This window comes from Neolamprologus brichardi, chromosome 1, assembly GCF_056152115.1.
Source record: "Neolamprologus brichardi isolate AB-2024 chromosome 1, ASM5615211v1, whole genome shotgun sequence".
In the NCBI taxonomy this organism is placed as follows: Eukaryota; Metazoa; Chordata; class Actinopteri; order Cichliformes; family Cichlidae; genus Neolamprologus; species Neolamprologus brichardi.
In genome coordinates, this window is record NC_142104.1 from 18,398,655 (window position 1) to 18,410,793 (window position 12,139).

General features: G+C 40.5%; 1 protein-coding gene across 1 annotated transcript; it reads left to right on the forward strand.

Moving 5' to 3' along the window:
• Positions 1-1,026: 1,026 nt before the first annotated feature.
• Positions 1,027-6,522, forward strand: polr2m (RNA polymerase II subunit M). Its single transcript, XM_035904139.2, has 4 exons — positions 1,027-1,419; positions 2,996-3,592; positions 3,756-3,978; positions 5,836-6,522. The coding sequence occupies exons 1-4, from the start codon at positions 1,310-1,312 to the stop codon at positions 5,977-5,979; spliced, it is 1,074 nt and encodes a 357-aa protein (XP_035760032.1). The 5' UTR covers positions 1,027-1,309; the 3' UTR covers positions 5,980-6,522.
• The last annotated feature ends 5,617 nt before the right edge of the window (positions 6,523-12,139 follow it).

Here is a 12,139-nt window from a genome sequence, read left to right on the forward strand (position 1 = left end):
CTTCACTTTTGAGGGACAGAGCCTTTACCTGAAAGGCACACCCTCTCAGGTGAAGGCAGAAAGCTACTAAACAAGAGAAAGGAAGCCATACAAAATGCGCCACAGCCACAAAACTAAGCATTCACATTCTTTCTAACTGTCAGTGAGCATGAGTTATGACCTTGGCTCCCTGTTTTTCTGCTTCCAACAAAGGTGGGGGTGAAGCACCTGTGAATACTGCATGATGGCCTTTTTATTACTTAGAACTGATTGTTCTTTATAAAACTTGTTCTGATATTTTTATCTGAATCTTCCCACAGCGATAGTAAGAAGCTGAACAAGCAGTTATGAGCTCTTACCAGGAAAAAGGGCTGCTTCCCACATTCCAACACACACACACACACACACACACACACACACAATCACATATGCACATGCTCACGTATTTACATTCCACTGAACAAATGTATTCATTATTGTATTACTTTTCTGTGTATAAATAAAGACAAGTGCAAGAACAGAGCGCACATCACAGGGCCCCCACTCTGGTGTGAGCGCTCTGTGACCGGCCTTGCAAGTAAAAACTGCAGCGTGTGTCTTTCTACTCTCTGACTCTCAGCTGAAGAAGTGTTTTTTAGAACTAATCTAACTAATCTTGGCAGTATCTGGGATGCTTGAGAAATAGGTCTTGGAATAATACATTCTGGAAAAAATGGAAAACTTTAAACTTTGACTTAGAGTCTGAACTCTAAAGGTAAAGTCTGCAGAGACTTTGTTCCAACGGCACAGCTGCAACCAAAACTGACTTTGAACTTTGACACAGGCTAGAGAGGACACAGCTGTGTTTGGGTCATGCATTATCAGTTGAGCTGAGTGAGAAGTGGATTGGAAAACATCCGGACAGGAAATGCAGCTGTGGAAAATCTGAGACACCAGCCCAGTCCAGACTGTCTGTACTGATCGCACTGCTAAGAGAGAAAGCTCTTGCATCCAGGCTGATTACCACGTTTGACCGGGAGAGGGCAGCAAATAAGCTTCACAGTCTTTACAGGGAAGAGGTGTGTTACCGTGTCCCGTGCAGTGGGGGCGATAGAGGGTTATTTTTTCCACACAGGAAGAAGAAGAAGAAGAAGGGTCCCACTTTGAAATGTTGTTGTGTCATGTGTTGAAGAAGTGAATTTGTCACTTAAAGAGTTTTCTGAAGCTCTCTAATAAAAAAGGAATCAATCAACCGTTAGATTTACCGTAAACCTTCGTGTTTACGTTGAAGTTTAAAGCGGGCTCCTGCTGTTTGTGGATGGCTGTAGTTAGCTTACTTTAGCTAACAGTGATGTCCTCGTCGTGGACAGAGCGCCAGGGAGAGGTGGGAGACCTGGGACACCTGAGTAAAGAAGAACTACAGGAACTGCTACTCCGACAAGAAAAGATCCTCAGTAACAAGTAAGTTTAACCCTTAGGTTGTATGAGAGAAGCGTGACACTTATGCCCACGGCCATCCTGTTAGCTTTGATCCGGTTTGGTAAAGTGACTTCTATGTGTTCAGGAATATGCACTAAAACTAAGACAGATGATCTACTGACGACGTGTTTATATAAGTCCACTTTGGCTCAGGCGAAAATATGAAATGCTTTTGTAAAAAACGATGCACGGGCGACACTACTCTGCTGTAACATGGGGTAAAAAAACAAACACTCGCGGCCACTTTGTTAGGTACACCTGTTTCGATTTCTGCTGCAACAGATGGTGCGATCAGACATGGGCTTAAACATGAAAGTATGGATGCATGCTGCTTTGTATGAACAGTTCAGGGAGCTAGTTGTAGTAACAATAATGATGATGATGTCAGGGACATTTTCTTGACACACTTTAGGCACCCTAGCACCGGTTCAGCATGATTTAAACTGCAGCCTACCAGGGTATTGTCAGTGACCATTTCCATACTTATGACGCATCTTCTGATGGCTGTTTCCTGTTTTCCAGCAAGTTTGTTATAGTTAACTAAAACTAGATGTAAAAAAACAAAACATTTTATTTAACTAAAATAAAAGTAAAAAGTAGACCATTTGAAAACGTTAAACTACCATTACTATTAATACCATCAGAAACACAGAAATCCACTTTCTGTTTAACTAATATGGGAACACCTTTACAGCTGCAGTTAACCTATAACAGCAACTGCTGAGGATACTTAGACATTTACACTGCCAGATTTAGTCACTGAGGCCAAATGGCACTAATAGGAGTGTTCAGTTTTACGGGTGATTTACAAATGTGGGGCTGTTTTCTAAACACGGGTGCAGTCATTTCAGAACAAGGTGCAAATTTATTTATTTTTTTCAAAACTCAAATATGTAGTTAGTAGTAAAACACATGTTGCTGGCATTGGTAGATCAGTTTATATGCTTCATTTAAATGTTCTCCTCCCTATATTTCACACCTTGATAAAGAAACTCTTTTTTTAAAATACTTTTTTTAATGCCAAAACCCACTTGTGCTGGTGCAACATGCTGGTAAATCTGGCCTTAGGTTTTCATCACTGCATCAGATGCATCATACTGCCTCCATTTGTATCTTTCTGCCAATTTACTCAAAAAATTATATATAAGTTTTACAGAAAAAATTATATATAATTTTACAAAAATTATATGTAATTTTTATCAGAAGTTGGAGTGCATCAGTAGTTTTCTGTGTTACACTTGCACCACATAATATTTCCGGACAAGTTTTCCTGGATTTTGTTCACATAATGTAACATAATATGTTTTTTTGTTTTTTTTTAATTTCTTATCAAAAATGTGATTGTATGGGAAGTAGGACAATGAAGTAGATCAGTATCAGCTTTGGCTGCCATTATCAACAATTAAGAGGAAAACATGGTATGAAATACTTTTTCTTATTTGGGGTCAGGGAGGGGTTACAGACATGTATGTGTCTGACATTTATTGTTGCTCTGGTTGTGTATTGAAATATTGCTTGAAGTATACTTTTTGCAATGATGTGTTTGTGTTGTTTGCAGGAAGTTATTGCAGACGCTACCTGACAAAGGGAAAAAGATAAAAGACTTTGCAGATAAAGTGCGTCTTGCCATTGATGACCACAGTGAGGAGGAGAGGAGACGAAGCCTAGTGTCTGTTGCAAGGACAGATTTTCAGTCCAAGTACCAGCAGGCTTTTGCTCACCGGTGTGCTGCCTCCATCACACCAGCAGCCTCTCATCAAAACAGGCAACATGACGCTGCTGCAGGTGATGCTGCACAGGAGAGCGAGACCTCACCTGCCTCAGCTCAAGTGCAAGAAAACCACACTTTGGACGAGCAACGAGAGCTGTTTGTCTCTGGGGCGACTGCTGTGGAAACCATGGAAATGGTGGCTCGTGGGGCCTCTCTGAACTCTGATGAAACAAAAGAGGGTGACCTTGTGGAGGCCCTGGAAAGGGTCACGCTGTCTGGAACTACTACTGGTGGCAGCAGCGTATCCAAAGAGCCATTAAACAGCAGTGCAAGAGACAATTACTTTCTCAGAAAGCAACCACCAAAGAAGCCTCACTATATAACTGTCCTGGAAAAAACAGAGAAGTCTGCAGCTCCCAGGAAGCAAAAATTTAAACCAAATCAGTGAGTGGACTTTATTTACTACTTTCTGAACATTTCCAATAAAAATTCTCCAATAATCCAGATTTTTCTCAGTAAGACATTTGACATAGTTTGCCATTCTGCCTTTTTGTCCTCTGTGTAAGTTAACTGAGTATAAATAATATGCACCTTAATGTGTTTCCAGGCTGCCTCATAGAAGTGACATCTCTCCATCAGGATCCTCGTCACCCAGTCAGTCCTCTGAAGGCTCATCGCCGCTGTCTGTGCAAGCCAGGAGGGAGCGGGACAGAAAACACCTGGATGACATCACTGCTGCCAGACTCCCCCTTCTCCATCACAATCCAGCCCAGCTCCTATCTCTGGAGGAGTCAGCCGCACTGCTGAAGAAGCAAACCAAGAAGCAGCTGGTTAGTGAGGCCGAGTGCCCTTCTAAGGAGGCTAAACAGGCTGGGTGGAAACAGCCAGTGCCTCACTAGATCACTTAGCAATATGGTTCAACCAAAGCTGTTCTGAATGTCTCCTTTTATACAAGAAATACATTTTTAATAGACATAAATTTTATTTAATATTTGGTAAAAGAAAATTAAGTAATTATCTGAACAACAATCATGTTTATCCTCTTGTCCTTTGTGCCATAAATTCAATCAGCATCTCACACTTTGATTCTCACTATTTTTAAAAAGTCAGGACTTTTATTGACAGCTGATACAATGGTGGGTTAGCATCGTCACCTCACAGCAAGAAGGCTGGTTTGTAGAGATTGCATGTTCTTGTGTCGTGCGTGGGTTCTGTCCAAGTACTCTGGCTTCCTGCCTCAGTCCAAAGACATGCATGTGAAGGTAACTGGTGATTCCAAACTGAGTAGCTACTGCAGAAAAGAAAACTTTAGTGCAATAAGTATATATAAAGGGATGAAGTCTCAGAGAACTCGTTGATGCTGTTAATTAGGGCTGCACGATTAATCGTTAGAAAATCGCGATCTCGATTCATACTTATGTGCGATCTCATTTCCAAATGACAACGATTTAAAAAAAGAAAAAGAGAGAGACGACGATTGTAGCGCATTTTGATCCGGGACGTAATCTGCATGAAAACAAGCGCTCACTCTTCCTGCTCAACAAATGACAAGGGCGGAGCCTTATACCACGTGATACAGAAGCTGTACCGTGTGATGCTAAAATTAGCAGGGAAAAAACAACGGAGAACACGTCAGGGATGACAAGAAAGTGACAGGAGAAAATCCGTCCAGGTCAACCACCCAAACATCAATAACGGGAACCTTATACAGCGCTTCCCTATACCCGTCGAACTTCCGCAGGCACAAAGAAATTACGGAGGCTATTACTTATCACCTGGCTAAAGATATGGCTGGCTCCCATCAACACTGTGCAAAACGAGGGATTTAGGAAAATGATCAACACCCTAGACAAACGCTACACAGTGCCGTCCAGCAACTATTTTTCTATTGTTGCACTACCTGCTCTATACACGCAGTGTCGAGCAACGGTGGAGACGGAATTTCAAGCAATACAACATTTTGCGGCAACCACAAAACGTGAGACATTTGTTGTTTTTATGTTTATTTATTGTTTTTATGTTCAGTCTCAACTGTTACGAAGTTGATGTGCAGTTAATAAGTGCAATAAATATTTATATTGGAAAAGAAAATCGTGAGGGAATCGTGATCTCAATTCTAAGCCAAAAAAATCGTGATTCTCATTTTATGCAAAATCGTGCAGCCCTACTGTTAATAGTGAACCCTTAGGATGCTTTAGCTTAAAAAAGAATTAAACCTTTTAACAGTTATTTTTAGAGAAAGCTGAACGAGAGTATAAGAAGAGTATTACATAAGACAAACTTAGGAGCTCCTCTATGCTTGAAACTTGAATTCATATAAAACATATTTGTTCTTCCACATTGTCCTAAAGCGTCATTAACGGAAATGCCATCTCTCATCTTCTGTTAAAATATTATCACAATCAGTTCATTGATTTCTTTGTTTCTTCTGATGGAAATCTTCAGGTAAAGGCCACCCTGCTTTAGACGCTTTCTTGTCTCTAGAGGGCAGCATTCAAGCAGCGTAGGGACCGTGTACGTCACACAGTGTGCTGTTGTCAACTTATGGAGGCGGTTGAGCTCATTATCAGTCCTACTTTTGTTGAGAGTTTAATAGCAGTGGCTGTGCTGCTTTATAATAATGTGCTTGTTTTCTGTTTACCAACCTATTCATGTCAGCTTTTTCTCTGTCTGGTGTTTAATTTCAGGAGTTGCAGGCCAAGCTGGCAGCCCAGAAACTGTCTGAAGGATTGAAGATCTCTATGGGGAGCTACACTCCTGACGGTGGCCCCATGGCTGCCTACAGAGAGGTTCACGATGAAGGAGCCCAGCTCTCCTCAGAGGAAGACTGATCCTGGAGGGCCAGCTGGGGAAACCAGTGTGACCTTGGCCCTGAGGGAAAGAGGCTTTGGACCTTGTGATCAGGACCCATCAGACAGGATTTTCACTCCAAGGGCAACAATTCTTCAGAGAGGAAAAGGGTCTTTTGCATGGTGTGAAGGAATAGTCGGTATCCCAGACTCAGCTCAGGAAATTGAATGACAGGTTGAGAAACTAGCTTACTTAATTGTCATTCAGTCTGTAGTGGGTTCAGTTGTTTCAACGTCCTGCAGGAATAACAACACCTTCCGCTGACTACGACGCTTAAGTGCTAAATTTGAAACATGTGTCATGTGGGAAAGTGTTTCTTGTCAGCATGCTTAGACTGATGACATCATGGCTTTCAGATCCTGAGAGTGCTGAGGTTTCTGTTTTTAGTATTTTTAATAATTCAATTCACTCATCAGCGGTGACTGTTTACAGCTTTGTGGAGAAGCAGACGTGAGCCTGCAAATAGTTATGTCAAACTTCAGTGTTACAGAATGTGTAACATGAACAAATAAATCACGTGATTTCCTAAATGCCTGTTTGTTGTTTTTGTTTTTTTTAAATAACATTCACAGTTTTCATGGAATCAGTTTTCTAGAAAAAAATTATATTTAAGAGATAAACTTTATTTAATTAACCTGACCTGAGTAGTCTCTTCAGTATAAAATTTTAAAAGTCAGGTCAGTGAAATAAAATACAGGTACTGATGGAGTAAATTGTATGTTGCTTGTATTTTATACATGGTGTAATTGCTGTCTCAGCTTCATTGGCTGTAGTGTGATCATCTTATTACGGCTTAATCAGGCAGAAGTGAGATCAAGACTGAGGGAGCAGAAGAGGGCCGTGTGAGGGCTGAACTGAGCTCTACTCGCTCAAAAGCAGCGCAATCAAACAAGTTGTTAGTAGCAAAGAAATTCTTTAATGTAAAAACTATAAACTCAGCCATTTCATTAGATACACCTTTTCATCTACTTAATGTAAATGTAAGTCAGTGCATTTAAATTTGTGGACATAGTCAAGATGATCTGAGTATTGGGGTGAAGAAGAAATGTGATTTAAAGTCACTTTGAATGTTGCAGACAGGCTGGTCTGAGTATCTCAGAAATTGCTGATCTGATGGGATTTTACTACACACAAGACTGCTTTGAGCTGGTAAGAAGGCAACAGTACCTCAAATAACCCCTTGTTACAACCACGGTGTGCAGAAGAGCATCTCTGAAGGCACATGGAACCACGAAGCAGATGGGTTACAGAAGCAGAAGACCACAGCAGGTGCCACTCCTGTCAGCTAAGAACACAAACCTGAGGTTCCAGTTCACACAGTTACACCAAAACAGGGCAATAGAAGACTGGAAAAACAGCAGCATTCAGATCGCATGGTCAGAATTGGTGTAAACTTGAAAGCATGACTGTATCTTGCCTTGTATCATTGACTCAGGCTTGTGGTGGTTTTGCTGTGGGGACTATTTTGTGACACACTTTAGGCCCTTTAGTACCAACTGAACATCATTTAAACACCACAACCTACCTGAGTATCGTTGCTGATCATTTTCATCCCCTTTATGGTCACTTCCGACCTCCACAGCCACCAGATCTTAATCCAGTAGAGCACTTTTGGATGTGGTGGACCGAGAGATTTTCGTCATGGATGTCCAGCTGACAAATCTGCAACTGTGTGCTCAACTTTGTGATGCTTGTTGAATCTGTGCCACGAAGAGTTATAACAATTCTGAAGGTGAAAAGGGGTCCAGGTTGCTACTAACAAGGTGTACCTAACAAAGTGTCCAGCGAATATATATTCATTCTGATAACGAGAACAGAAAAAGCATCAATGTTCAGAATAATGTTCATGATGTTACGAGAGTTAATGTCTGGGGACTAAATGTCATATTACTCTTTGCTCAAATGTTAAGTGTAAAACTCCACCACAAAATTGTGATCAAGAACCGCAAAGAGATCATTCAGGGTTACCTCTTGCTTATTTTAGCAAGAAAGCGCCAAACCACACTCTGCACGTATTACAACAGCGAGCCTGCCTGCTACACTGGCCTGTTTGTTTCACAACAAACCACTTTGCTTTCAAAACTACCACAGTGGATCTCCACCATTCCCAGAATTCCAAGAATCTCGATTATGTGATGCAGCACAGAGGGAACTGTGTTTTTTTAGTGAATTTGGACATTTATTTGCTTTTCTTGACACCACTTTTCTTTCATTATGTTTTCATTTGTTTATTTTGTTTGGAAAAAAAAGTTGTGTATAGTGTGTATTTTCCATAATCTTGATATTTGTGAGATGAAGGGTGTTTTCTTGACATTTTTATCTCCACTTCCATATGAAATACAACCTTCTACTCGGATTAGGTTTCACTATTTTCCGAGTGTTAAAAAAAAAAAAAAGATCCTAGCTATTTTATTGTTAGGCTTCCAGCACATTAGTTAATTTATGTGCAAAGGAGATCTGCAAGGTGATATAAATTTCAATTTCTAGTGAGGCTGTGGTCAGCTGCAGGCTCTGATAGACTGAAATGCTGTGAGATGTTATCAGGCAGGGATCTGTCTCACACTTGATAAGATTAATGCAGGGTAGTGAAATATTAAAGCTTGATGGCTGAGACATCTGGAACGCATTTGGATCATGTTGTTGCTGAGAATGGCAGGCGATGATGGGACGGCAGCGGGCTAATGCAATATGGCAAACACCATTTCTCAACGTTGCTAATATGTGGCAGATAAGAAGTGCCAGCTACGTTCAGCATCTTTCCAAACTGCCTTTCCCATCATCTTTCTTCCAACTCGCTGTGAGGACTGCAGACCATCGTAATTTAAACAGTCTGATTCTGGGATTTTAATGAGGAAGAAAGGGGGGAAAAAGGCACAGAGGCACCTTTTTAGGGGAACTGAGGGCGGGTTCATGTAGGTCAGAGACTGGTGGTCGATGCCCCTTGATAACCTTTTGTAATAGCTGCTGAGGCATTGGTGGGAGATGTTTTAGGAAAAAAACCTTCCACATCTGATTGCTATGTATTTAGACACTGTATCTGATGGGCTCCGGAATGGCCCTGTGGTGATGTCCAATAACAAAGACATATGCACTCCTCCACAGAGGATCCTCATTGTGCTGGGATTAATTACAGCCTACCTTGCTTACATAAATTTAGAGACTGTTACCAATTACAGGGCACATTTTTGCCGTAGCTTTTCTCTGTGGTATCTGGCGTCAAACCTGAGTCTGCACGTAGGTTGACGTTGTTGAGGTGGAACCAAGCTCACTCTATAGTCAAAGCTTTTTTTCTCTTCTCTTCTCGTCTCTTCTTTTTTTTCTAAACGTTGTCCATTGATGAGGAGGTTGTTTATACTTCAGCTTGAATCCCAGACCCCTTGACTCAGATTAATAAGCTCCTCATGAAGTAGTCTGCAAGTGATTTGCTCCAACTCCGAGTCCGAAATCACACGTCCTGCGGGAATAGAAATAATTTGCTGTTTGGGAGGGGAAACTGGAATGTGATTTCAAAACTGCTTCTTCAAAGAGCAGTCAGCTCGGCCTTAAATTAGATATACAGTATGATGTATAGACTGGCGTTAAACACGAGTTAGGCCCTCAGCAGAATGATTTGATTATATCTGCCAGGTTACGAAGTCTGAGCTCATACTTTTTCCATTCTCTGATGCTTTTGTCATATTTTTTCAGGGCACACGAGGAGATGAAATAATGCAGCACACAGCAGCTTTCTGTAGATAAGGTTACAGCCTATCTTCCTATCCCAATTAGAACCAGCTCTCCCTCATCTAGTGCACCAAAACTGAATCAAGTGAATCAAGCGTCATGGCTGGCTTGCCAAAAAGGTGGATGGAGATGTTGGTCTGCTTGTTCAGAACAACTGTTTGCCACTGATATATGCCATTCAGCCTCACCAAAGGACATATCCATATTACTTTGTGGTTTTGTAAGTGCTTACTCCATGAGGTGACTGTTGGTGGTATATAAATGAAATTGAACTGAACTGATGACCACCTAAATGTTTAAGTAGTATTACAGTTGGCAGAACAACAGCATGAACCGGCATTGTGCTGTCCCACTGCAAAGCTTTAGCTCCTTTGTAACCTAGCAACTGTGATTAAGACAGCATAAAGAATGATAAACACAGAAGAAATAACTGTTTATTTAAGAGTAAAATGATCAAATATGTTTTATATGTTGTTACAGTCATGGAACAAAGAGAGTTTTCACAGGACAAAGCAGTACACCCTTACTTATGCCACAGGAATTAAAAGGGTAAGTAGCTGCCAGGTGCTGATAATCAAATGCACTTCATTAGCTGATCATCACCGAGCATGATTGCCTCTATAACTGCAGAAGCTTTTGCAGTTTTCCTGTCTGGAGCATTGTGGTCTTCCCAAGAGTCCCAGCAAAATAACCCCAAGGTCAGATGAGGAAATGCTCAGGGGAAGTGCCAAAGAACCCTAGAGCTACGTTTCTGACACTTAGCATGTTAAATGTTAAAGTTAATGACAGTGCAATTAGAAAAAGATTTTAAAAAGTATGGTTTGCTTGGAATAGTTGCCAGGAAAAAGCCTCTTCTGTCTGAAAAGAACATGGCAGCATGGCGTAGGTTTGCAAAGTTGCATGTGAAAAAAAGCACAAAACGTCTGGAACCATGTCTTTTGGACAAACAAGACCAAAATGGAAATATTTGGCCATAGTGTACAGCACCACGTTTGATAAAAAAAAACCCACAGCATATCAGCACAAACACCTCATAACAGCTATCAAGGACAGTTGTGGAGGTCTGATGATTTTGGTTTGTTTTGCAGCCACACCTGTGCTCTTGAGGTCACTGTGTTGACCATGAACTTGTCTGCATATCAAAGTATTCTAGAGTCAAACGTGAGGCTATCTGTCTGAAAGCTAAACTTTGAATTATGCAACAGGACAATGATCCCAAGCACAGCAGCAAAACAGCAAAAGGGCTGAAAATGAAAGGAATGAAGGTGTTGCAATAACCCAGTGAAAGTCCAGACCTCAACCTGATTGAAAAGCTTTGGTGGTACGTTTAGAAAGATGTGCATAAATGAATGGCAAAAAACTTAATGAGATGAAGCAACATGTAGGGAAGATTGGGCTAAAATTCCTCCATAATGATGTGAGAGACTGATAAAGTTACACAGAAAAGGATTAATTCAAGTTATTTCTGTTAAAAGTTGTTCTAAAAGCTACTGAATCATGGGGTATTCTTTCTTCTTCTTTTTCTTCTTCTTCTTCTTCTTTTCTTCTTCTTCTTCTGTTTTTTACAGAACTGCAGATAGCTATATGAAAACTTTTCACTATATAATTTGACTGTATAAAGTTTGGGAATTTTAGCTTCATATGTCAAACAATAGATTGATTTAAATTTTAATTTCTATTTTTCAAAAAGGTCCATGCAACTCATTTTCAGGCCTCCCTTTTTCTTGCACACTATGGCAATATGTGAAGACAAATATAAAAGCTATTGCAGATAAGAGCCTGAAAATTGTACTGGATTTTCTTTTATCTTTAGTAATTTTTGAGATATTCATGTCTAAACGCTGCTGGACCAGTTTTTAAAAAATAAAATAAAATATATACATATATGTTGAAAAGTCTTTGACACATGAAGCTAAAATCTCAAAGCACTCATTATATATGTCCAAACTTTATACCATAACATTATTATGCAAACTGGGGCTGGCCGAACAGAAGGTGTTCTAAACAATGGCTGATCTGAGATGGAATAAAGTGTGCTATGTATAAAATCAGGCACAGATGGCATGCTATGTAGCCACATATTGAGGCTTTACATTATTGCATGATGTTTTAAAACCACTCACAGCTTCTCAGTCATGGTGTTGTGTCTCAGCAGTTGTGGACTGGACTGAAAAAACAAAAGACAAAAACATTCATTTTGTATGGAATTGTAAAACGTTTGGTGATCTCCCTCCAATCAGGTAGCCACCAGATGGATGTTTCAATCAATCTTAACATGTGGAAGGCAATGCTTCTCATTGGGGTTTGTCTCAAGTGTTAAAGCTAAACAGATGTTTCATATGCAAATGGTATTAGCTGTGAATGAGAACCAAACAAGCTTGCATGTGTGACTGTGCTGTGTTATGTGTGTGTGTGTGT

Coding starts and splice junctions, on each gene's coding strand:
- polr2m (XM_035904139.2), top strand. CDS start 1,310: ATGTCCTCGTCGTGGACAGAGCGCCAGGGAGAGGTGGGAGACCTGGGA. Junction 3,593..3,755: donor CAAAAATTTAAACCAAATCA/GTGAGTGGACTT, acceptor ATGTGTTTCCAG/GCTGCCTCATAGAAGTGACA. Junction 3,979..5,835: donor AGCAAACCAAGAAGCAGCTG/GTTAGTGAGGCC, acceptor GTTTAATTTCAG/GAGTTGCAGGCCAAGCTGGC.